General features: G+C 46.3%; 1 protein-coding gene across 1 annotated transcript in view; it reads left to right on the forward strand.

Moving 5' to 3' along the window:
- The window catches only part of LOC111962116 (voltage-dependent L-type calcium channel subunit alpha-1D-like), a 128,642-nt gene that overhangs the window by 44,110 nt on the left and 57,039 nt on the right, over window positions 1-27,493 (forward strand). Inside the window, exons 4-9 of the mRNA XM_070442331.1 lie at window positions 8,101-8,240; window positions 12,027-12,232; window positions 16,651-16,803; window positions 16,935-17,131; window positions 17,629-17,732; window positions 27,314-27,486. Of these exons, the coding sequence (XP_070298432.1) occupies window positions 8,101-8,240; window positions 12,027-12,232; window positions 16,651-16,803; window positions 16,935-17,131; window positions 17,629-17,732; window positions 27,314-27,486 (973 nt within the window). The remainder of the gene's footprint in view (window positions 1-8,100; window positions 8,241-12,026; window positions 12,233-16,650; window positions 16,804-16,934; window positions 17,132-17,628; window positions 17,733-27,313; window positions 27,487-27,493) is intronic.

The raw sequence follows: 27,493 nt of genomic DNA on the forward strand, positions 1-27,493 counted from the left end.
ATGGTTCGCTAGGACCCTTACTTCCAGTGAAGGGAAATCTTAACGCTACAGCATACAATGACATCTAGACAATCTACGCTTCCAACTAATGGGGCAACAGTTTCAAAGCCATTTCCTGTGCATCATGAACATTCCCCCAGCACAAAGCGAGGTCCATACAGAAATGGTTTGTAACAGACCCTGGGAAAAACTAACTGGCTGCACAAGCCCTACCTCCAAACCCCATTCGAAACACCTTCGGATTGAAATTCAAATCCGACTGCCGAACCAGGCCTAATCGCCCAACCATCAGTGCCCGATCCTCTTGTAGCTAACTGGATGCAACCCCGGCACAGTGTTCCAACATCTAGTGAAAGCCTTCCCAGAAGAGTGGAGGCTGCTATGCAGCAAAAGGAGAAGACCAAACTCCATATTAATGCCATGATTTTGTGAAGGAAATGCGCGAGCAGATGGCACCATACTTTGGTCATGTAGTGTAGTTTGGCAGTCATTATGGCCTGCGTGCCATACTTTAGTGTCCCTAGTTTCAGTTGGAGGATATTGACACGATCTATATTGGAAATCGACAGGGTTAATCTTAGTTGCCGTGCTATTGAATGATTCGATGCGTTGCTAGTCAGTCAGTCAGTCAGTCATCCTACAGGATGCATCTCTCCTGCACGACGCATGACAGAGTCAACCCACATGCCGCATACAGACACAGATCTACCTAGCTACCCACTGGACTTGTGTGGTATTAGAGGAGAGAGGAGAGGGAGGGAGAAGAGTGCGGAGCAGGGAAGGAGGAAGAGAGAAGGGAGAGAGAGATAGGAGATAGGGAGGGATAAGGAGAGAGATAGGGAGATAGGCAGGGAAGAGAGAGAAAATAGGGATAAGAGGAGAGAGATAGGAGATAGAAGGAGGAGGCGAATAGGGAGAGATAGGGAGTGAGATAAGAGAGGGAGAGAGATAGCAGATAGGGAGGAGATAGAGGAGAGGAAGAAGGAGGGCTGGGAGAGAAGAGGAAAGCTAGAAGAGGAGAAAGGAGAAAGAGAGAGAGAGAGAGGAAAGGAAGAGAAAGATAGAGAAAGAAAGAGAGAAGGAGAGGATAATATGGAATGCAAAGAGAAAGGAATGAGGGCGGAGAGAAGCGATGAACATCGAGATGCGTGATCACTCCCACGTGGTAAAGTTTGATTTATCCTGCCATGTCTGTTCTGCGCGGTCCATTATACGTAAGGGATGAGGTCCGTCCATATTATAACTTGGCCACCGACAGTGACACGTCCGGAAATGCACCCTGCGCCGATATAAGAGTGTACTACTTTGACCAGGACCCGGTCAAAGTAGTGCACAGTATAGCAAAGGGCTATTTTGGAATGAACCAACTACAGTCAACTCAACCAATGTCACAAACAAGTAACACAGTCAGGCTCAAATGAGGAGCTGCAGTTCAAATTCAAAAACCCTAACTGAAACACAAAACAAGGCCCTGCCCTGTATTCATAAAGCTCCAGGTCTGGAGCAGAAGTGACTGGTCTCGCGTCAATTCTTGACTTGTAAATAGAATGAATGAACAGGCGACACTGATCCTAGATCAGCACTCCAGCAACGAACTATTTAATGAAGTACTCAACCACACAATCAGAACTGAGAATCCATACTACGAAAATGCTTAGCCCTCAGAGGAACGCCAGTAATGAAGCCGGGCTGGAGAGTAAGGAAGATGGAGATACCTACCCACAACGACATGACAAAAATCCAGCATGTTTCATCCCGTTTCTCACATACGCATTCTGGACTGCGCCACTAAACCGTAGGCCGAAATCTTCAGAAAGGTTCGATAGTGGAACAATGACGAGGAAGACATGTTCGTAACCGTTTCCTGAAGAGGAGAAGAGAGAGAGAGAGGGAGGGAGAGAGAGGACAAAAATAAAACAATAGATCGTTATTTGGCTGTTGGGCCGTACTAATGATTATTATACAGTAGTGACCCATCATATTAGAATATTAGAATATTTTCACACAACACACACCACACACACACACACACACACACACACACAACACACACACAACAACCACCACACCACACACACACACACACACACACACGACACACACGACCCACACCACACACACACGCACGTTCTCACGGCAACCGGTGTTGCCCTGTCTCTAGCCTGCCACAGGGGGAATGTCAGAGGGTTAGGGTTAAATGCGGAAGACACCATTTCAGTTGAATGCCATCAGTTTCTCCACTCAGCAGCCTCCTGTTGTAGTACAAGTAAGCCATGAGTGCGGTCAAAGTGTGACTCAGCTGTTCCAGGACACTCCCAGGACGCGCCCCGAGACATGTGAACAGGTGAGAGGGCTGGGCCGTGACCCCGGTTCACCTTCCCTCCCCCCTCCTCCCTCCTCCCTCCCTCCTCCCTCCTCCCCCCTCCCTCCTCCTCCCGTCCCTCCCTCTCCTCCCCTCCCATACCCCCCTCCGCATGCCACTCATTATAGACGAGGCAACAGCAGCACCTTTAAACCCACAATGCAGTGGGTCATACAGTATGGACCACAGAATAGAGTCTTGCCTGCCTGTCTGTCTGTACTTTCGCCTTTTTCAAAAAGCTCCATAACCCAAATTGTGTTCTAGCTTAGCTTGGTTTCATCCGCTTCTTTTCTAACGACCGCATATCATATCTATGTAACTATTCTAAATAAACGGGGTCCGTGCTAGTTCTGCTGACTAAGGCAGTGATTCAGAAAGTGAACGTTACAACACACCATTTACTCTTCACAAGCTGGACCCCTGACTCCATCACACAACCATCTCTCTCTCTCTCTCTCTCTCTCTCTTCTCTCTCTCTCTCTCTCTCTCTCTCCACTTACTCTCTCTCTCTTCTCACCCTCCCGGACTCCGAGGGTCCTTAATCCCAGTGCTTTGGTAGACCACCATACAGAGTATTCTGGGCTGCAGGCTCGTTTTGCAACATTTATATGCGCAATGATGAAGCACTTAGCCCAGTGAAAGAGACACGGGCCCCTTTGTACCACTGGAAAAGGTTGAGCGAGGCTTTCGGGCCTACCACTGCCATTCTATTGAGAGGACAGAAGAGAGCTAGGCAGCGATAGAGAGATACCAGAGCGGCAGAGAGACGCAAGAGACAAGAGAGCAGAGCAGGAGCAGAGTGGGACAGAGAGAGCGAGGCAGAGATAGAGAAATAGGGGCAGACTCGGACAGAGAGAGAGAGGCAGAGATAGAGATAGGGGCAAAAGCGGGAACAGAGAGAGGAGAGAGGCAGCGATGAAGAGATAGGGCAGAGCGGGACAGAGAGAGAGAGGCAGAGGTTAGAGAGATAGGGCAGAGCGGACAGAAAGAGAGTGTGGTTCAGAGGAGACAGAGAGACAGAGAGAGAAAGAGAGAGTGGGGATAGAGAGAGTGGTAGGAGAGAGAGAGCGGAGAGAGAGAAGAGAGAGGAGAGGGCTTCTCAGTCATGTGAGACCTGTTCTACCACTATTGCGTTAATGTATGTATAGAATATTGTTGTTTGTAGTTACTGTTAATCGGAGTAATCCCATTCCACTACTACTATTAGTATTGATTCCTTATTGCTGTTGGTCCCACCATTTTGTGTTATATGTATACTTTGACAATGTAAGTAATTTACTTCCCATTTCAATAAAGTGTAGCTGAATTTCAGCTAGAGAGAGAGAGGTGGGGTGAGATAGAGAGAGAAACGAGAAAGAGGTGGGGGTGAGATAGAAGAGAGAACTAGAGAAGAGATAGACAAAGATCAGAGCGAGAAGAGAGAGAGAGCGGTGGAATGGGGGGAGGCAGTCAGGGACTGAGGTAGAGACAAAAGAAAATAAAAAGTTTAGAAACAAAGATTAGAGATGACGCAGAGTACCTGAGAAAACAGAAAAGAAATGAATGAATCAGGCTAGAACAATCAAATGAATTGCCATATGCCACATACAGTGGGAGAACAAGTATTTGATACACTGCCGATTTTGCGAGGTTTTCCTACTTACAAAGCATGTAGAGGTCTGTAATTTTTATCATAGGTACAACTTCAACTGTGAGAGACGAATCTAAAACAAAAATCCAGAAAATCACATTGTATGATTTTTAAGTAATTCATTTGCATTTTATGCATGACATAAAGTATCTTGATCACCTACCAACCAGTAAGAGATCCGCTCTCACAGACCTGTTAGTTTTTCTTAAGGAAGCCCTCCTGGTTCCTCTTCACTCAATTTACCTGTATTAACTGCACTGTTTGAACTCGTATACCTGTATAAAAGACAACCGCACACACTTCATCAAACAGACTCCAACCTCTCCACCCATGGCCCCAAGACCAGAGAATGCTGTTAAAAGGACTATCAGGATAAAATGCTAGACCTGCACAAGGCTGGATGGGCTTTACAGGACAAATAGGCAACAGCTTGTGAGAGCAACAACTGTTGGCGGCAATTATTAGAAAATAGAAGAAAATAAGAGTTCAATATGATGGTCAAGCCACCTCGTCTGGGCTCCATGCAAAGATCTCACCTCGTGGGCATCAATGATCATGAGCGAGGTGCAGGATCAGCCAGAACACACGCAGGACCTGGTCAATGACGGAAGAGAGCGGGACCCACAGTCTCAAAGAAAACCATTAGTAACACCACTACGCCGTCATGGTATTAAAAATCCTGCAGCCACACAAGTCCCCGCCTGCTCAAGCAGGCCGCATGTCCAGCGCCGTCTAGTTGCGCGAATTGACCATCTGATGTCCAGAGGAGGAATGGGAGAGTCATGTGGTCTGATGATTCAAAACGAGAGCTTTTTGGTCGAAACTCCACTACGCCGTACACTGTGAGAAGAAAAGGAATGAGACAACCCCAAGAACACCATCCCAACCGTGAAGCATGGAGGTGGAAACATCATGCTTGGGGATTGCTTTCTGCAAAGGACAGAACGACTGCCACCGTATTGAGGGAGATGGATCGCGGCCACGTATCGCGAGATCTTGCCAACAAAACACTCCTTCCCTCAGTAAGAGCAGTAAGAGGGTCGTGCTGGGTCTTCCAGCATGACAAAACGGACAGCGAAACACACAGCCCATGGCAACTACAGAGGTGCTCCGTAAGAAGCTCTCAAGGTCCTGGATGGCCTGTCAGTCTCCAGACCTGAACCCAAAGAGAAAATCTTTGTGGAGGGAGCTGAAAAGTCGTATTGCCCAGCGACACCCCGAAACCTGAAGATCTGCAGAAGGTCTGTAGGAGGATGTGAGCCAAAAATCCCTGCTGCAGAGCACCTGTGTGCAAAACCTGGTTCAAGAACTACAGGAAACCGGATGATCTCTGTAATTGCCAAACAAAACGATCTGTACCAAATATTAAGGTTCGGCTTTCTGATGATCACAATACTTATGTCATGCAAATAAAATGCTAATAATTACTTAAATAATTACAATGTGATTTTCGGATTTTGTTTTAAGATTCCGTTCTCCACAGTTTGAAGTGTAACCTATGATAAAAATTTACAGACCTCTACATGCTTTTAAAGCTAGGAAATCGCAAAATCGCAGGTTATCAAAAATACCTTGTTCTCCCCACTTATATCTGCCCGTCCACAGAAAATTCAAGGAAACGAATATCCTGTTGACATGAGATTCTTTTAACAGGACTGTTAACAAACTCTCCCCCAGCATATTGTGTAAAAACAAAAAATATTTGATTAAAGCGGCATTCTGAATTGCTACAGTACATAAATTTTAGGAAAGACTTGCTGTTATTGAATCAACAGCATTGTTCCCTTTTAAATATATTGGTTGAAGGCTGAACCTTGCCATTATAAAAAATATGCCATTCCAAGCCTGAGAGAGAGGATGAGAGAGAAGAGGGCGAGAGAGAGAGGGAGAGAGGGGGAGAGAGAGGGAAGAGAGAGTGTAAGAGAGAATGTAAAGCGGGGGGGGGGGGGGGGGGGGGGGGGGCGGGGGGGGGGGGGGGGGGGGGGGGGGGGGGGGGGGGGGGGGGGGGGGGGGGGGGGGGGGGGGGGGGGGGGGGGGGGGGGGGGGGGGGGGGGGGGGGGGGGCGGGGGGGGGGGGGGGGGCGAGGGGGGGGGGGAGAGGAAAGAGATGCGTATAAAAGAGAGATGAGTGTATGGTATGAAAGAGGACAGAGAGGAAGTAAAGAAGCGGGGAGAGAGAGAGAAGAGAGAGAGGAGAGAACAGAGAGAGAGAGAGAAAGATGAGAGAAGACGAGGAGAGAGAGAAAGACAGAGAGACTCTATCTCTCTCTCTAGTTCTCTCTCTATCTCACCCCCCACCTCTCTCTCTCGTTCTCTCTCTATCTCACCCCCACCTCTCTCTCTCTCAGTGAAATTCAGTACACTTTATTGAAATGGCAAGTTAAATTACTTACATTGTCAAAGTATACATATAACACAAAATGGTGGGACCAACAGCAATAAGGAATCAATACTAATAGTAGTAGTGGAAATGGGATTACCATTAACAGTAACTACAACAACAATATTTATAACAATACATTAAAGCAATAGTGGTAGACCAGTCTCAACATGACTGAGAAGCCCCTCTCTCTCTCTCTCTCTCTCTCGCTCTCTCTCTCCATACCACTCTCTCTATCCCACTCTCTCTTTCTCTCTCTGTCTCTCTGTCTCCCTCTGAACCACACTCTCTTTCTGTCCCGCTCTGCCCCTATCTCTCTACCTCTGCCTCTCTCTCTCTGTCCCGCTCTGCCCCTATCTCTCTATCGCTGCCTCTCTCTCTCTGTCCCGCTTTGCCCCTATCTCTATCTCTGCCTCTCTCTCTCTGTCCCGCTCTGCCCCTATTTCTCTATCTCTGCCTCGCTCTCTCTGTCCCACTCTGCTCCTATCTCTCTGTCTCTGCCGCTCTCTCTCTGTCCCGCTCTGCCGCTATCTCTCTATCGCTGCCTAGCTCTCTCTGTCTCTCAATAGAATGGCAGTGGTAGGCCGAAAGCCTCGCTCAACCTTTTACAGTGGTAACAAAGGGGCCCGTGTCTCTTTCACTGGGCTAAGTGCTTCACTCAATTGGCAATAAACTGTTGGCAAAACGAGCCCTGCAGCCCAGAATACTCTGTATGGTGTCTACAAAGCACTGGGATTAAGGACTCCCTCGGGAGTCGGGAGGAGTGAGAGAGAGAGAGAGTGAGAGAGAGAGAGAGAGAGAGAGAGAGAGAGAGAGAGAGAGAGAGAGAGAGTGTGTGTGTGAATGGAGTCAGGGGTCCAGCTTGTGAAGAGTTAAATGGCTGTGTTTAACGTTCACTCTCTGAACACTGCCTCTAGTCAGCAGAACCTAGCAGGACCCCTGACTTTAGAATAGTTAACAATAGATATGATATGGGTCGTTAGAAAGCAGCGGATGAAACCAAGCTAGCTAGCACACAATTTGGTTATGGCTTTGAAAACAGCGAAAGACAGACAGACAGGCAGGCAGACTCTATTCTGTGTCCATACTGTATACACTGCATGCTGGGTGTTAAGGTGGCTGCTGTGCCTCGTCTATAATGAATGGATGCCGGGAGGGAGGTGAGGGAGGGAGGCGAGGGAGGAGGGAGGGAGGGAAGGGAGGAGGGAGGAGGGAGGAGCGGAGGGAGGAGGGAGGAGGGAGGGAGGAAGGTGAAAGGGGCCCAGCCCAGCCCTCTCACCTGTCACATGTCTCTGGGGACGTCCTGGGAGTGTCCTGAACAGCTGAGTCACACTTTGACCCCACTCATGCTTCGTATACAACAGGAGGCTGCTGAGTGGAGAAACTGGATGCATTCAACTGGAAATGTGTCTTCCGCATTTAACCCAACCCCTCTGAGCATTCCCCCTGTGGCAGGCTAGAGACAGGGCAACACCGGTTGCTGAGAGGCGTGTGTGTTGTGTGTGTGTGTGTGTGTGTGTGTTGTGTGTGTGTGTGTGTGTGTGTGGTGTTGTTGTGTGTGTGTGTGTGTTGTGTTTGTGTGTGTGTGTGTGTGTGTTGTGTAAATATTCTAATTCTATATGAATGGTCACTACTGTATAATAAATCATTAGTACGGCCCAACGCCCATAACGATCTATTGTTTTATTTTCCTCTCTCTCCCTCCCTCTCTCTCTCTCTCTCTCTGCAGGAAACGGTAGAACATGTCTTCCTCGTCATTTTCACTATCGAAACCTTTCTGAAGATTATCGCCTACGGTTTAGTGGCGCACCAGAATGCGTATGTGAGAAACGGATGGAACATGCTGGATTTTGTCATCGTCGTTGTCGGGTAGGTATCTCCAATCTTCCTTACTCTCCAGCCGCTCRTTCAACTGGARTTCATCTGAAGGGCTAAAGCCATTTTCGATAGTATGGACTTCCTCAGTTCTGATTGTGTGGTGAAGTACTTCATTAAATAGTCTCGGAGTAGGAGTGCTGATCTAGGATCAGGTCCCGCCTGTCCATTCATTATAATTTACAAGTCAAATCTGACCCGAGAACAGTACTTATGCTCAGACACTGAGAAGCTTTATGAATACAGGCCCAGGGCTTTTYTTGTGTTTCAGTTTAGGTTTTGAATTTGAACTGCAGCTCCTCATTTGAGCCTGACTGTGTACTTGTTTGTGACATTGGTTGAGTTGGACTGAGTTGGTTCATTCCCAAATAGCACCCTATTCCCTATACTGTGCACTACCTTTGACCCGGGCCCTGGTCAAAAGTAGTACACTCTTATATAGGGAAAAGGGTGCCATTCCGGACGTGTCCACTGTCGGTGGCCCAGTACTAATATGGACGGACCCTCATCCACTTACAGTATATGACCCAGAAAAGACATGGAGGATAAATCACAACTTTACCACCGCTGGAGTGACTCACCATCTCGCCATGTTCCATCGCTTCTCTCCCACCCTCACTTCCCTTTCTCTCTCATTCCATATTATCCCTCTCCTTCTCCTCTTTCTTTCTCTATCTTTCTCTTCCTTTCCTCTCTCTCTCTCTCTTTCTCCTTTCCTCCTCTTTAGCTTTCTCTTCCTCTCCCACCCTCCTCTCTTCCTCTCCTCTATCTCCCTCCCTATCTGCCTATCTCTCTCCCTCTCCTCTATCTCACTCCCTATCTCCCTATTCGCTCTCCCTCCCTTCCTATCTCCCTATCTCTCTCCCTCTATCCCTATCATCTCCTCCCTCTATCCCTCCCTATCTCCCTATCTCTCTCCCTCATCCCTTCCCTATCCCCTATCTCTCTCCTCTCCGCTCCCTCCTTCCCTGCCTCCCACTCTCTCCCTCCCTCCCTCTCTCCTCTAATACACACACAGTCCAGTGGGTAGCTAGGTCAGATCTGTGTCTGTATGCGGCATGTGGGTTGATCTGTCATGCAGTCCGATGCAGAGAGATGCATCCTGCTAGGATGACTGACTGACTGACTGACTACAGCACACGCATCGAAATCATCATAGAAACGGCACACTAAGATAACCCCTGTCGATATCCAAATATAGACGTGTCAATATCCTCACAACTGAACTGGACACACTAAAGTACTGCACGCAGGCCAAATGACTGCACAAACTACACTACATGACCAAAAGTATGTGGACATCTGCTCGACGCACATCTCCTTCCAAAATCATGGGCATTAATATGGAGTTGGTCCTCCTCTTTGCTGCCATAGCAGCCTCCACTCTTCTGGGAAGGCTTTCCACTAGATGTTGGAACACTGCTGCCGGGACTTGCATCCAGTTAGCTACAAGAGCATCGGGCACTGATGTTGGGCGATTAGGCCTGGCTCGCAGTCGGCATTTGAATTCATCCCGAAGGTGTTCGATGGGGTTGAGGTCAGGGCTCTGTGCAGCCCAGTCTAGTTCTTCCACACCGGTCTCGACAAACCATTTCTGTATGGACCTCGCTTTGTGCATGGGGGAATTGTCATGATGAAACAGGAAATGGCCTTCCTGAAACTGTTGCCACAAAGTTGGAAGCGTAGAATTGTCTAGAATGTCATTGTATGCTGTAGCGTTAAGATTTCCCTTCACTGGAAGTAAGGGTCCTAGCCCGAACCATGAAAAACAGCCCCAGGCCATTATTCCTCTTCCACCAAACTTTACAGTTGGCGCTATGCTTTTGGGCAGGTAGCGTTCTCCTGGCAACTGCCAAACCCAGATTCGTCCGTCAGAATGCCAGATGGGGAAGCGTGATTCATCACTCCAGAGAACGCGTTTCCACTGCTCCAGAGTCCAATGGCGGCGAGCTTTACACCACTCCAGCCAACGTGATCTTAGGCTTGTGTGCGGCTACTCGGCCATGGAAACTCATTTCATGAAGCTCCCGACAAACAGATCTTGTGCTGACGTTGCTTCCAGAGGCAGTTTGGAACTCGGTAGTGAGTGTTGCAACCGAGGACAGATGCGCTTCAGTACTCGGCTGTCCTGTTCTGTGAGCTTGTGTGGCCTACCACTTCGCGGCTGAGCCGTTGTTGCTCCTAGACAGCACTTACAGTTGACCAAGGGGCAGCTCTAGCAGGGCAGAAATTTGTTGGAGATTTATTGGAGAGGTGGCATCCTATGACGGTGCCACGTTGAAAGTCGCTGAGCTCTTCAGTAAGGCCATTCTACTGCCAATGTTTGTCTATGGAGATTGCCTGGCAGTGTACTCGATTTCATACACCCGTCAGCAACAGGTGTGGCTGAAATAGCCACACATTTTTGAAGGGGAGAACACATACCTTTGTATATATAGTGTATGTGATGTCAGATTAAATGATGGCTTCATTGGGATCTGTCATCATTATCATCATTATCAGACTTTTTTAAAAGTACTCTACAAGAAAGTACAGTTACAGTATAATAAAAGGGGCTCAGCATATACATTTGGTATTCTATTCTGATGGTATTATTTTCATATGAACTGATGAGTGAGCCATCAACCACCTCAGTGAGAGGCTGTCGGTTTTTCTACTCTGATTCAGTCCAACATCAGTTTGCTACAGCTGCTGCAGCAGCCTGTGTTTGTAGCCCTAAAGTAAAGCCCTCTACGGCCCTCCAGGCCTCTACTGGCAACTCCATTCAGCCCATTTAGTGCCTACTGCTGCCTAGTAGGTGAGGACTGGCTAACTGACTGGAACTAAACGTCTGCTTTTTTTTTTTTTACAATAGGATGTTCATTGTTCACTCCATCCATAAACACTACTGTGTTTTTACCTGCTGTGTGTTGTGTGTGTGTGTGGTGTGTGTGGTGGTGTGTGTGTGTGTGTGTGTGTGTGGTGTGTGTGTTGTGTGTGTGTGTGTGTGTGTGTGGTGTGTGTGTTGTGTGTGGTGTGTGTGTGTGTGTGTGTGTGTGTGTGTGGTGTGTGTGTGTGTGTGTGGTGTGTGTTGTGTTGAAAAGAAAAAAAGAAAAGAAAAGTAATGGACCTTTAATATATATTTATATAATCTTTGAGAACTAACAATCACCGAAACAAAAGCTAGACAGTCAGGGAGAATTGAACATTCCAAAACAATGAATTTAGCAATATTGATTTTGTTATTATGTTTGAGCAAAATAACATTTCATTAGCCATGGCAAAATGTATAGAATTGCAGGAAATTGGCTTTAAAACTGCGAAATGTTCTCTCAGCTCCACAGCCCGCGGGAAGAAGGGGTGCTGAGGGTTCTGCAGCACCCCCTGAAAAATCATTTGCAAACAAATTATTAGCGGATCGATATTGCCATCTGTAGCACGGGCAAAAAATTATAATTAGTGCAGGGAAACTTTTTAACCAGCCCAACTGTACGTTTCTTTAGAGTCTATTGTATTGGTCTGGGCCCGTATTTATAAAGTCTCGGAGTGGGACTGCCGATCTACTGTGTTTTGCCTTTTATAGCACAATGAATAAGATTGCATGAACATGGGGAACCTGATCCTAGATCAGCACTCCTACTCCTACTCTGCGAGAGGAATATGGGCCCCGGATCCAATGCTCCAGTCCTTTTAACATGTTCTCTCTCTTTCTGTCGTAATTCAGTCCTGGAATGTTTGATCTGTAACATTCTCTTTCTGATGTGTTTCCTGTAACATGTTTTCCCTGGTTTTTCTCCACAGGCTGTTCAGTGTTGTCCTGGAGCTTTTGACCAAAGACTCTGTTGAGACGAAGGAGGAAGCGGAGGCGGGCGCGGCGGCGGCGGCGGCGGCGGCAGCGCTCCACCCCTCCGCCCACGGCCACGGGGGAAAGTCGGGCGGCTTCGACGTCAAAGCCCTCCGGGCCTTCCGTGTGCTGCGACCCCTACGCCTGGTTTCAGGAGTGCCCAGTGAGTTACTGTTATCTGACCCTTCACCTTTGACCCCACAACAACACCAACCAGACCTAGGTTCAAATGCTGTTTGAGATCATTTCAAATACTTTATCTGGACTTGATTGAGCTTGCCTGACACCATGGAATAGAAGAATTACAAGGAGTGCGAACCCCATCCATCTGGCACTCCAGACAGGCTAAAGTACATTTTAAATATTTCAAATAGTATATTAACCTAGGTCTGACACGAACACAGTGTTGTTGTGAGTGCTGCCTGATCCCTCACCTTTGACCCCCATGATGAAACATCCACAGCAACCTCCATTGACCTAGAGTATATAGGCTAACCTCTGAAAGGCACTACATAACTCCACACCAATAAATAACACTGCGGCAAACTGTGACCTGATTTTCATTTTTGTCATTTAGCAGAGCGACTTACAGTAAGTGCATTCCTCATAAGATAACTAGGTGGGACAACCACCTATCAGCAAAGTCACATGAACAGGGTTGCAGGTGTGATTGCATGGTACAGTTGAAATCTTACATGCAGGACAAAGTGAAATAAAATATTGAAAATGGTAATTAAACAATAAAAATTGAAATAGCACTATATACATCATAACAACTGTAGCAGTGATGAATAAATACATTTCCATTGGGGTGGCGGCTGAGTAAAGACTGTTGAAGTGGTGAGGGGGAATGACCATAGGGGGAACAGCATGACCATTGAGGTGGTGTGGGGACCAAGTGAAATAAAAACTCTAAAAAATATATATATAAACTCAGGGAAAAAATAAACGTTCTCTCACTGTCAACTGCGTTTATTTTCAGCAAACTTAACATGTGTAAATATTTGTATGAACATAACAAGATTCAACAACTGAGACATAAACTGAACAAGTTCCACAGACGTGCGACTAACAGAAATTGAATAATGTGTCCCTGAACAAAGGGGGGGTCAAAATTAAAAGTAACAGTCTGTATCTGGTGTGGCCACCAGCTGCATTAAGTACTGCAGTGCATCTCCTCCTCATGGACTGCACCAGATTTGCCAGTTCATGCTGTGAGATGTTACTCCACTCTTCCACCAAGGCACCTGCAAGTTCCCGTACATTTCTGGGGGGGAATGGCCCTAGTCCTCACCCTCTGCTCCAACAGGTCCCAGGCATGCTCAATGAGACTGAGATCCGCACTCTTCGCTGGCCATGGCAGAACACTGACATTCCTGTCTTGCAGGAAATCACGCACAGAACGAGCAGTATGGCTGGTGGCATTGTCATGCTGGAGGGTCATGTCAGGATGAGCCTGCAGGAAGGGTACCACATGAGGGAGGAGGATGTCTTCCCTGTAACRCACACAGTTGAGATTACCTGCAATGACAACAAGCTCAGTCCCCATGATGCTGTGACACACCGCTCCAGACCATGACGGACCCTCCTCCAAATCGATCCCGCTCCAGAGTACAGGCCTCGGTGTAACGCTGATTCCTTCAATGATAAGCGCGAATCCGACCATCACCCCTGGTGAGACAAAACCGCAACTCGTCAGTGAAGAGCACTTTTTGCCAGTCCTGTCTGGTCCAGCGATGGTGGGTTTGTGCCCATAGGCAACGTTGTTGCCGGTGATGTCTGGTGAGGACCTGCCTTTATTGTCCTGGCCACATCTGCAGTCCTGCCTAAGGCACATTTACGCAGATGAGCAGGGACCCTTGGCATCTTTCTTCTGGTGTTTTTCAGAGTTAGCAGAAAGGCCTCTTTAGTGTTCTAAGTTTTCATAACTGTGACCTTAATTGCCTACTGTCTGTAAGTTGTTAGTGTCTTAATGACTGTTCCACAGGTGCATGTTCATTAATTGTTTATGGTTCATTGAACAAGCATGGGAAACAGTGTTTAAAACTTTTACAATTAAAATATGTGAAGTTATTTGGATTTTTACGAATTATCTTTGAAAGACAGGGTCCTGAAAAAGGGATGTTTCTTTTTTTGCTGAGTTTATATATATACATATTAACAACTGCAAGTTATGAATGTCGTTGGTATGAGGGCAGAGTAAAAGTAAGTTGGGGGGACGGTAAGTGACCGTTGAGGGGGTAGGAGGTAGGAGCAGGTAACTGACTAGTGGTGGCCGTTCAGCAGCCTGATGGTCTGAGGGTAGAAATGATTGGCCTGTCTTACAGTTTTTGCCATGATGCTCCTGTAATGCCTGATTGTTATTCAGGCCTACTATTGTTGTGTCGTCAGCGAACTACAGGAGGGGACGGAGGACGAACCCTTGTGGACGCACCCGTGTTGAGAATCAGTGTCGAGGAGGAATTGTTGCCTACCTGCCTAAATGGCGATTGCGTTGCCAGTGGATCTGTCAGGGCAGTAGGCGAATTGGAGAGTATGTCGGGGAGAGAGGAGGTGATTTGGTCTTTGCGAGGGTTAACACGTTTGAATAACTACAGTATGGGGGGGAAAAGGAAAAGTGCGAGTTAGTTCACAAAATACTTTTTTKGGGGGGGGACTGCCAATATCTCTACAATGATACACCCAATTCAGTCCACCTCAATGTCGTTTTCTCAACCTTCACGTCTGCACCTTCACGTTGCCTTGAGATAAAGGTGATAGGTTTGATCAATGTGGGTTCCAGTGGGTTCTATTCCTGCATACACATCACGAACATCTTAACTAGGGCTAGGAATTACCAGGTACCTCACAATAGGATATTATCACCGTACTGATGTGCCGATACGATATGTATTGCAATCCTATATCTATCAAAATTCAATATGTATTGCGATTCTATACTGCAGTGATGGTTTAACCCGGTAAAAATCGATTTAACCTCATGAAACACGTTCTCTGGCATTGCTCCACCATCTTTATTTATATTTTATTTTTATTTCACCCAGTTTTCACCACAATTTTGTGGTATCCAATTGGTAGTTACAGTCTTGTCTCATCGCTGCAACTCCAGTACGGACTCGAGGCGAAGGTCGAGAGCGAAGGTCGAGAGCCGTGCGTCTTCCGAAACACAACCCAACCAAACCGCTCTGCTTCTTGACACAATGCCCATTTTACCCAGAAGCCAGCCGCACCAATGTGTCAGAGGAAACACTGTACACCTGTTGACCGTGTCAGCGTGCACTGCACCTGGCCCGCCACAGGAGTCGCTAGTGCGCGATGGGACAAGGACATCCCTGCCGTCCAAACACTCCCCTAACCCGGACAACGCTGGGCCAATTGTGCGCCGCCCCATGGGTCTCCCGGTCGCGGCTGGCTGCGACAGAGCCTGGACTCGAACCCAGAATCTCTAGTGGCACAGCTAGCACTTCGTTGCAGTGCCTTAGACTACTGCGCCACTAGGGAGGCATTGCTCCACCATTTTATAGAAATTGCCTTACTTAATGTAGTAAGAAGCAACCGACGAGTTATCAGGAGGCATACTCTTAACGATGGTCAGGGACAACTATTGTTGGGGTAGCACCAGATGAAGTATTACCTGCATTTGGTTCCTATTTCAGGGTCAATCCTTAAGAAATATAGGTCTGCTCAAAACATGTTGGCTCACTAGGCATAGGATGATAAATAACAGAGTTTTGGCACAGGTACATCCAACTAGCACAAGTTAACGTTAACATCCAAGCAATTTTTTACAAATCTATACTTGGGGTCACAGTATTTTTTTCATATATTTTTTTACACTGTTTGGACTTACGTGACCCCCAAAAAACACTTAGCCGGCCCGCGCAAGGATTACAATGGCAGGAAAATCCAAGAGTTATTTCCGAAACGCTATATCCACCAATTATTCACATTTCTGTTCTTTCATAAGATAACATTCTTGATTATTCATGCGTGTGTAATATATTAATATTTTCAGATTTTTCATTCATAGATGTTAGATGTGTATGAGTATTTTTTTATTTTAATTACACTATATATCCAATGTTTAGCTGGAATRGAATGTTCATATCCTGTATATTTGACTGTGATATGGTTGTCTTACCTAGCTATCTTAAGATGAATGCACTTACTGTAAGCTGCTCTGGATAAGAACATCTGCTAAATGACTAAAATGTAAAATGTAAATGTTTTACATACAGATCTCATATTTCATATTATTGTAAAAACAGAATAATTCCAAACCCTGATTACATTGGGATACGATCACATATGCCTCTATTTATGCGTGGCAATACTTGGGAAATTATTTTTACGTCCAAGAAGTTAAACATTTATAATAATAATTAATGGAATGGTACAGACAGGAGACGCGAGGTGAGACTCGTACCCCCGTCGCCCGGGAGATATGTGGCCCGGAGTCAAGAGCGTTTACTAATCGACCTTGACTCAAATTCAACCACACACAGTATTACTGTAACACACGCACGCACAAACACCTAGCTATGTCGTCCTTCTCTAACACGTATGTTTGACTCTCTGTAGGTTTACAGGTTGTGTTGAACTCCATTATTAAAGCCATGGTCCCTCTCCTCCACATCGCCCTGCTGGTCCTGTTTGTCATCATCATCTACGCCATCATCGGCCTTGAGCTCTTCATTGGCAAAATGCACGCTACCTGCTTCTTCCCCAGCACAGGTAAGAGCGTGTGTGCGTGCGTGCGTGCGTGCGTGTGTGCGTGCATCTTACCATATCTGTGTTTGTACATGACTTTTGCATTTGTGGTTTCAGTCTCTCTCTTTCCGGCCCCCCCCCCCCTCTCTTTGTAGGCATGATAGCGGAGGACGAGCCGGCTCCATGTGCGATCTCAGGGCACGGGCGCCAATGTCCCATAAATGGCACCGAGTGCAGGGAGGGCTGGCACGGCCCCAACGACGGCATCACCAACTTTGACAACTTCCTGTTCGCCATGCTGACCGTGTTCCAGTGTATCACCATGGAAGGCTGGACGGACGTGCTCTACTGGGTGAGGCCCTCCGTCATAGAGATCATATCAAATCAAATTGCGTTTGTCACGTGCGGCGAATAAAACAGGTGCGGTGGGACCTTACAGTGAAATGCTGACTTACAAGCTCTTTCCCAACGCTGCAGTTGAATTCTTTTAAAATCTTATGTGCCCTCTGCACTCCCCGTGTGGTCTCCGTGTGAACTTTGACCCGCTCACTCCCTCTGAGAGCTGATGTGTCAGAAGATTAGTCACTGGGCCTGGATGTGACTGACATTCAAATGATTAAAGGTTCAGTCAAGCCTTTCTCTATGTATCAGAGAGATCAAATCGCCTCACCTTTTTTTCTCACTCTCAACTGTAAAGAGGGTTTTTCCCCTTCGTCTTGCAGTCTTAGCAAACTGTTTTCCTCACCTGTCTCTACCTCTGACTATTCACGTTATTCTTTCTCTTCCTCCCCTCTTTGTTCTTCTTCTTCTTCTTTCCCCATCTCTCTCTGGTGACGGGTGCTCCTCCAGATGAACGATGCTATGGGTCTAGAGCTTCCATGGGTCTACTTTGTATCTCTGGTCATCTTCGGCTCCTTCTTTGTTCTGAACCTGGTTCTGGGAGTGTTGAGCGGGTAAGACACCTCTGTCTCTCTCTCTCTCTCTCTACGCCTGTCTGTTTGTTAACCTGCTGCTCTGGCCTCATACAGGTCTACCTGTCTGTCTGTCTTTCTCTCTACGTCTGTCTGTCTGTTAACCTGCTGCTCTGGCCTCATACAGGTCGACCAGTCTGTCTGTCTTTCTCTCTATGTCTCTCTACGTCTGTCTGTCTGTTAACCTGCTGCTCTGGCCGCATACAGGTCTACCTGTCTGTCTGTCTTTCTCTCTACGTCTGTCTGTCTGTTAAACCTTGCTGGCTCTGGCCTCATACAGGTCTACCAGTCTGTGTCTTTCTCTCTATGTCTCTCTCTACGTCTTCGTCTGTTAACCTGCTGCTCTGGCCGCATACAGGTCTACCTGTCTGTCTGTCTGTCTTTCTCTCTACGTCTTTCTGTCTGTTAACCTGCTGCTCTGGCCTCATACAGGTCTACCAGTCTGTCTGTCTTTCTCTCTATGTCTCTCTCTACGTCTGTCTGTCTGTCTGTTAACCTGCTGCTCTGGCCTCATACAGGTCTACCTGTCTGTCTGTCTTTCTCTCTACGTCTGTCTGTCTGTTAACCTGCTGCTCTGGCCTCATACAGGTCTACCAGTCTGTCTGTCTTTCTCTCTATGTCTCTCTCTACGTCTGTCTGTCTGTTAACCTGCTGCTCTGGCCTCATACAGGTCTACCTGTCTGTCTGTCTTTCTCTCTACGTCTGTCTGTCTGTTAACCTGCTGCTCTGGCCGCATACAGGTCTAACTGTCTGTCTGTCTGTCTTTCTCTGTCTGTGTCTTTCTCTCTACGTCTTTCTGTACGTGTCTGTCTGTCTGTTTTTCTCTCTACGTCTGTCTGCCTGTACGTCTGTCTGTCTGGTAACCTGCTGCTTTGGGCCCACCGTCTTCTTTGTTAGTCGAATCATTCTGGGCTCCTTTTTCATGCTTAACCTTGTGCTGGGTGTGCTGAGTGGGTAATCAGCTGAGGGTGCTGAGTGCTCTGCAGTGTGTGGGTGCTATGTGTTTGTGTTTGTGTGCGCTGTGTACAGTGCGTGTGCTATGCGGGGTGAGACAAGGGAAAGACCATGGAGTGGCTTGCTTTGTATGATGTTGGGGAATGGTGAGAAAGTCTCCGGGAGACAGATAACAGGTATGGCGATACTCAGTCACTGGTAAATACAATACCATTTAAATCAGACTGATGCTGTTTCACTGCCCTGGCCACCACAAGCATAACCTTTGTTGACCTCTCATTCGTTTTGCATTGCGTTTCCTCGCCACGGCAACCGACAGCGAATGGGAGCCGTTACACCCACCCCAACCCCCCGTCATCACCACTACCACCCAAACTCCCGAGAGAGGAAATTAATCTCATTCCTCGCCCTTCACTCCCTCCTCAGCCTGACTCCCTAAGCTCTCTCRCTCCAGTATCTACTGCCGCTTCCATTCCCCTGCAGTGGGGGAGGAAGCGTGTCAGTGGGGGTGAGGTGTTAGTTCATAATACTCGCTAGTCTATGGCCAGCAGCACTCAGAGGATGCGTGTTCTTTCTTAGAGGGTTCCGTTGGTGGTTGGCAATGTTCCTGGGTTATGACCCCTTCTCTCTGTTAAGCCATATCCTTTTTTTTTTTTTTTTTTTACGCCGTGAATCTTTTTTTCTGCAAAGTTTTGCTTGAGGTGTAGACTAGTGGCGGAGCAAGTTAATAAGAGAAAATGACAGTTGAGTGTGACGTATAGTAATTGTAGATGATTATAGCCATTCGTATGTCATACTGTAATATGTTATGAATGGGACTGGTTATTCAAGTAGCAACTTACGTTGGATCAAGACCCGCTGGGCAAAACAGAACAGCTAAATGAACGTTTGTTTTTACAAATTGACGTATCAATTTCCAAGGTATACAATAATTGTGACGTGTACGTGTTATATTCACATTCATAGCATGTTATATCCTCTCCCGCTAAAACCTTTTGGCTTCCAGAAAGTTCTATCGTGAGTATTTAGCAGGCCTTTGCAAACACATGCCTCTGGGAACATTCTGAGAACCACCATTTTTTTATTGAAACTTTATTTAACTAGGCAAGTCAGTTAAGAATAAATTCTTATTTTTACAATGACGGCCTACCCCGAGTGCTTATTTTAGTGACCATAAAAACGAGAAAAAATAATACAATTACATGTGACCATAAAAATGATTTTTTTAAAAATAATAATAATTTTAAAATGCAGATATGGCCCTGCTTATGACTGCTAGTGTAACGGACGTCTACTTCGTCCTCCTCCTCAGACGAGGAGAGGCGAGAAGGATCGGAGGACCAATTTGCAGCGTAGTAATTTGACATGATATTTATTACCAAAAAAACAGACGAAGACTCATGAACAACTTACAAAACAACAAACGAAGTAGACAGACCTGAACTTACATACAACGAAGAACGCACGAACAAGTACAGACTACAAATAAATRAAYGAACGAACGATACAGTCCCATATGGTGCAATAACGACACAGACACAGGAGACAACCACCCACAACAAACCCTGGGAAATAACCTACCTTAATATGGTTCTCAATCAGAGGAGACGTAAACCACCTGCCTCTAATTGAGAACCATATCAGGTAACCCATTAACCAACATAGATACACATAACATAGAATGCCCACCCAAACTCATGCCCTGACCGACTAACATATACAAAAACAACAGAAAACAGGTCAGGAACGTGACAGCGAGGGGGCAATGCAGTTTAATCTACCATAGTCATGGTTACCMSACCCCCCCCCCCCCCCCCMGCAACGATGGTAGTTAATGCCGTTTTTAGGTTCTCTGCTGTGTGCCTCTCCTCCGTGCTCTCAGTGGTCAGTACATGGGACTTCATGCCCCACTCCTCATCAATGTGATGGCTCGTTGCAATGATGCATGACTGCATATTCATAGAGGTCCAACCATCTGTTGTTAACACCACTGTATGGGGTGTTTGAGAGCTCGCGCTTTGTACTTGCAGAGCAATCATTGTACATTTTCTCCGTCCGGGCCGTCACTTTTTTTCCGACATGGCATCTTGTAGTCTGGTTCAAGATATGCCATCAGGGCATTGACAATGGTTGCATATCAACTACAATCATTTCTGTAATCAGCGCTGTGATTTCCTCACGCCGTCCTTTATCGTACTTCTTTCCTGTGAAGACCCAGTCTCTTGTTCGGGGTCTGCGCTGCTGCTAGCAACAGTTTGGTTCTCAAGGTGCCTCCCTTTCAGATGGTTAAGCATTGCACCTATACTGCCACTATAGCTCATTTCCACTTCGCCAAGTTTGCATTTCACCTACTTATTTAACTTCTCAAAGTATTGCCATGCCGGACTTCGCTGCTGTCGCTTCCCTGTCTCGCTCTCTGCCGTTTTCCCAACTGTTAACGACGATGACTTGCGGAGCGCTTTATATCCTTTGGAAAATTATTTGAAAGATGTGTATCTCCTTCTACTAACGTGACAGCATTGTTGCATTAGGTATTTGTTGAATTTAGGGTTGGGCGATATTTGTTGGTGACCTTCTTCTACGACATGCTACTCTAGCTATCGCGATATTCTATGTTTTATTTGTCGAATGCGTCGTAAACAACAGGTGTAGACTAACAGTGAAATTAATGCTTACGTACAGGTCCTTCTCCAACAATGCAGAGTTAAAGCTGCTCTGTGCAGAAATCGCTATGCATTTCGCCTAATTTCAGTTTATGTGAAAAAACAAGCACGTATAGTGTGATTGAGGTAGCTATGCACGTATAGGTATGGGTAAAGTGACAAGGCAACAGGATAGATAATAGACAGAAGTAGCAGTGTATGTGGTGAGTGTGTGTGTGTGTGTGTGCATGCGAAGATTATTCCAAACTCTGCATAGTTTTTTGCATATTTACTATATTATAGTCGCATTCTCATTAAATAATCTTAGTATGGCTTCAACATATTCAACATATTGATTGAGGGCGGCAGGTAGCCTAGTGGTTAAGAGCATTGGGCCAGTGAAAGGTCACTAGTTTGAATCCCTGAGGCGACTAGTAGGAAAAATCTGACGATGTGCCCTTGAGCAAGGCACTTAATCCTAATTGCTCTGGATAAGAGAGTCTGCTAAGCTATTAAAACGTTAATATTGACACAGCCTAACTGATCAAACTGCTGCATTTTTATTTGTAAAGTTCAAATAGAGTATTGTCTTGCACATCATGATATATCGCATTGCACTTCGATTTATTCATGTATTGGCCAACCCTAGTTAAAAAAAAAAAAGCTCTTTGTGATGACATTGGTTTTCAGTTATGTTCCAAATGTTAAGGACAGGGTTGGAAATGAACACCCGCCAAATGCGGGTAGATTTGGTCATTGGCAGGTAACAGTGGATATTTCACCAGCCACGTTGGCGGATGGTCACACAGCATTTGGGAGACTTTTTAAAATCCAAAACCCACATGTAGACGTTGGTGGAATTGACACGAAAAGCTACGAAAGTGTGACTTTGTGCTCGTGTTTCTTGGCCAGTTACATAGTTTTGTTCACATGCAATATGATTTCATTTGCTCGGTTGTTTTTCACATTTTTGAGTTTGCTGCAACTGTCTGCTGCTAGGAAGACATCGCAGTCTAAGATTTCTTTCATCACAGACAAGCAAGTGCCCAAGTAACCACGGTAACGGCCCACACATATTTTTGTCTCACCTAATGATTGTGTTTGATTGAGCATGGACCAGGGCCGGCCCTGGACGTTCTGCCTCCCTAGGCGAAGACAATGGACAGAGAAATAGTCATTCTTACCATATTTCTCAATTTTCAAACCAGAGTGTCTTGTTTGCAAAGCTGTTTGCAAATAATAAAATTTTAGACATCCTTATGAATCTAAGCATGGCACTTTCTAAAGTTACCTTCCCACACAGACAGAGGCTTTACTGACACAGGAAACTGTAAGCTTCAACTGCTGGCTACCCGTCCATTGTATAACCCAACAACAGAAGTGCTTCCCGAAAAGGTGCCTGCGATTAAACAAACATCTTCTCTTTTCAGAAAGAGAAAAGCTCAAATGAATAGGGACAGAAGAGCAAAGTCCATTTGTTTCATCTSCTCGAATATTATAGGCTGCAGCTCAGCTTCAGATGGTCATAGAGAGGAATCAATATATCCCCATATGCATTGGAGTCACGTCTTTCGCGGGCATTTTCGAGCTTGTTTCTACCACAAGGCATCACCGAGTTGAGCATTATTACAGAACAATTAATATCATCTGGAAATGTTTTATGKATTTATTTCAAAATATAAAGCTAACAATAGATATCCTTGTTGCCCTTTTCTTTAACAAAGGGTATGTAATACCCTCACTCAATTCGAGCCCTGGTTTTAACCAAACACACCAAGCCCTTCCCAGACACGGAGGTATTTAATCAGTGCATGCGACAGTATCTATGGATAGAATAGTTGTCTGTCAAACAGGTAGGCTTATCTTAATTCTATGATTATTTATGCCCGTAAAAATGTTTGGTGTACATATAGGAGGTCCCTTACCAAGTAGAAGGGAATTTTACTTTAACCCCTGCATCGGAGAGTTACGGTGTTGCTATCACTATGCAGCCAACTACCTATAGTAGGAAACTGCATTTCTTATTAGTAGTATGCCACCTGTTATCATGCATGGCACGACCCCATAATTGTTACAATTACAATAAAATAAAAAAACTTTTATATAACATATTTGACATATATTTTTATATTCCTGTAGAACTGTAAAAAAAAAAAGAGATCATTTGAGCTTTAGAAAACAAGTGCTTTCATAAATGCATGGCCGGCCTCGTTCTGCTGGAGCAGTGTTAAATAAGCTTCATGTCAATGACCCAGCCTTTACGAATTTAGTTTATTTACATGTCGAATTTGATTGTCCAACATCAGTTTCAGAATGTATTTATTTCGTCTCCGCTTAGAGTGGCCTCTTTCCTCTGCTGTGGTGCTGCATTGCAGTCAGTGATGTGTTCTCTGGGTAGCTGTCCATGGTCCTGAAATCAAATTGTCTGAGAGAGACAGAGAGAGATAGAAAGAGGGGGGAGATAAAGAGAGTGAGAGAGAAAGAGAGTGAGAGAGCGAGATTAGGATGTAGTCTATTTAAATAAATAAAAAATACAAAGTAAACAGGTGATAGATAATTGAGTAATCTTACAAATTAATGCGAGTGTATGATCAACGCTTACCTTTTATTCAAAGACAAGTTGACTCGYCTGGCCTTCCTGSCAGCGAAAGCATGYRCTGCTTGTTGGAGGTTGATTTCGTAASACAACTCGTGCTCAATTGATATGGTGGCGAGTCCATTGAGTGTCTCTCTTGATTCATAGTAGAGCGCAGGTAGTTTTTGATGAGTTTGAGCTTGGAGAATGTGCACTCTCCACTTGCCACTGTCACGGGGACTGYGAGAAGAACTCTTAGGGCAACAAAGGCATTGGGATACAAAAAGGCCATTCGGTGTCTGGATATGTACGTCGAGTGATTTTGCCTCACTGTCCAGTCTCCTGCTCAAGACTTTGAGCYCMWTACACAGATCTTTTGCTTCGATGTCTMTGGAATCCCYGTACGTAAGGGCCCTCTCCAGTGTTGCGCAGTCCCTGGTAAGCRCTGCAGTGTYCATGTCCTAGATGGTGGGAATGTTGTACCGGATGCTGAAAACACTGCTGTGCTCTTCAAGCTGCGTAAATCGCTCGTTGATGGACTGGATAGCAGAATCAAGAAYCTGATTAAAGAAATGTACTTTGAATTTCTGAGGGTCAGTCACAGGCTCGTCCTCACCCTCGTRGCAAAACAGATACCTTTTCTTCCTGGKACGGAYCGTGGGCTGCACTGTGAAACAGGGCTCAATACCCAACTATTTTGTGCTTGCTAATGCACCAGCCCTGGTTGAGTTCAGTTGAGCCACTACTAGTGAAAGGTTAAAACTCACTGCCTGCAAACTCTTACTGGTGATGTTCACTTCGAACAAGATGTCATACCAAATGACCACTGGCACATGAGGCCAAAATTGTTCATCTTGGCGGCAATGCTGTTTGCCTCCAACCTTGTTTTAGCACCACAGCTGTCTGTGAGCTTGGTGTCGGTGGCGATCGACAACAGGGCATCATAAATCTCCCCGAGTTGGTAACGCACAGGTTTCACAGCCTCCACCCGGCTCTCCCATCTCGTGGCGCTGAGAGGTTTCACTGTGAGTCTATCTTTTACGTGCTCTTTCAGCACGTCCCAGCGGTTTGTAGATCCGGATAAAAATTTACAAATCTCTTGGATGGTGTTAAAAATCTCAGCCGCCTCCAAACAACACGATGCTGCATCAGAGAGAACCAGGTTCAGCGAGTGCGCGCTGCWTGGCACAAAACAAGGCCCTCGGATTGACATCCTGCACTCTCTTTTGAATGCTGYTGTGCCTCCCCYGCATATTCGCCCCGTTGTCATATCCCTGAACCTCTCACGTTCCGTGATGGCGACGTCATGTTTCTGTCGTTTTGAGATGAGCAACTCGGTCATGAACGCCCCCCCACCCCGCCTTGCGTAAAGCAGTCCACTAAACTCCAGGAAGTGCTCACTCGTGCGCACTGCCCCATGCACCACCATGGTCATCTGCTCTGTTTTGCTCTTGTCTGGTGCGCMTTACACACTGTCGGCTGGATCTATTGTGCCAGCATGTCAATGATTTCATTCTGGATTATTTTACCCGAGGTAGTGCACATGTGTTTCTTTGGACTGTATTCTCCTTACACGCTCCTTCAYGATTCCATCAAAGATACCCAGCATTTCCACAAACTTCAGAAGGTTCCCATTATTTGGCTCGWTCAGCCTGTCGGTGGTCCCACGTAACGCAATGTTCTTTGGTGGCCGTGACGCGTATCAGGGCTATGAGCCTCTGCRGCACCTGCTGCCAGTGGAGAGTCTCTCCGTCAATAGGCCCGTTTGGGGCTTGGGCATCAATAGTTTGCTTGGCCACCAACCTGATCTCCCGCACCTTCCACCTCTGCAAACTATCTAGGTGGTCATGCGACTTCTCATGCGAGCTGAGGAGGGTGGCACAGATTCTTCCAGTCCCTGGTTCCAYCCCTGACCAGCGCAGATTTGCACTCGTGTGAAAAGAAGTTTGCAGAAAAAACAGACGGCTGCATSGTTTTGCTTGGAATAGACAAGCCTTGGTCTCTCCGCTCTCTCCCCGTTCTCCATCCTCCTATTGTAGTGGGCCACCGAAAACTTTCGTTGCTCCTCATCTCTTGGGAAATACACCTCCTTATCCTGATGTGGCCCAGCCTGCACTAACATATCCCGTAAAGATCCATTCGTATATTTTTGGCCACTCACCTGGGTCTTTTCTGTTTTTGTCAGTGAGTCGGATTTAGCAGCAGCACCACCACTGTCATCGGGGACGGGGAGAGACGAATCTGAGTCTGGGTCCAAGATAGTAGGGTATTTTCCGGCATTGTTTGGAGGTGTGGCTAGGCCTGGTGCGACCACCTGTTCTTGTCCAGCCAGAGAGCTGTCATCATCGGTGGAAGTGCATGGCTCGGACTCCTCCGGTTTGCCACTGCTCGAATCAGCGAACGGGGGGCTCATCGTTCTCGGCGAATGAATGGCCTATCCTCGGAGGCTTGTCATTCTCCCCATGGCTGATGGACTTGTCGGAGGCTTGTCATTCTCCCCATGGCTGATGGACTTGTCGGAGGCTTGTCATTCTCCCCATGGCTGATGGACTTGTCGGAGGCTTGTCATTCTCCCCATGGCTGATGGACTTGTCGGAGGCTTGTCATTCTCCCCATGGCTGATGGACATCGCTGCACTGAAGTGACATTTCAGCAGCGGATTTCTTTTGTTTAGAGATTGTGCCTCTTTTCTCATTTGTTTAAAAAAAATATTTGCTTCCTGATAGTTTTTGTCTCTTAGACATGGTAGCAAATTGTTTCAAATCTCTATAGATTACTTTTAGCTAAAATGATATCCACTAGTAGTAGCTAGCTAACATTGACAGGCTAGGTTAGGCTACTGCCTTAATCACTGATCGTCTTCGTCACACACAAACAACGCAATCATTGAATTGGCAGATACATTTTTGTTTCACAATTGGATAATCCCATATAAACACACATCACCATAGCTACCAAGGATAGTGGGACTGAACTTCGGGAGAAGCGGGAATAGGTTGGGGGTGGGAACGCAGGTCACAAAAATGAAATTAAGCAGTATACCCCATTACTTATTACTAGTAATACATTTCTCTTTTTTTCCAGATTTTCGGTATAATAATGGAGTAAAAAATATTTGGGCTGGTAAAAATTCGGAGTGTTTTAAACKGTCAACTATCCCATTTTTTTTTTTAAACATTTCAATGTTCACCCCTAGCACTAACTGTGCAACAGTCTGTATACAAATTGTGGTAGGCGAGGCATTGTGTCAAGTGAACCGTTATTGAGTCCGAGTGTGTGTTTTGTGTGTGATTTTGTGCGCATGCGTACTCTATCGTGTGTGTAACTGCGTGTGTGTTCTGCGTCTGTGTTCTGCGCGTGTGTTCTCTGTGTGTGCGCGCGTGTGCCCGCAGAGAGTTCTCCAAGGAGAGAGAGAAGGCCAAGGCTCGTGGAGACTTTCAGAAACTGAGAGAGAAGCAACAGCTGGAGGAGGACCTCAAGGGCTACCTGGACTGGATCACTCAGGCCGAGGACATCGATCCGGAGAACGAGGACGAGGAGGGCTATGAGGAGGGCAAACGCAACCGTAAGCA

This window comes from Salvelinus sp. IW2-2015, linkage group LG1, assembly GCF_002910315.2.
Source record: "Salvelinus sp. IW2-2015 linkage group LG1, ASM291031v2, whole genome shotgun sequence".
NCBI classification, from domain to species: Eukaryota; Metazoa; Chordata; class Actinopteri; order Salmoniformes; family Salmonidae; genus Salvelinus; species Salvelinus sp. IW2-2015.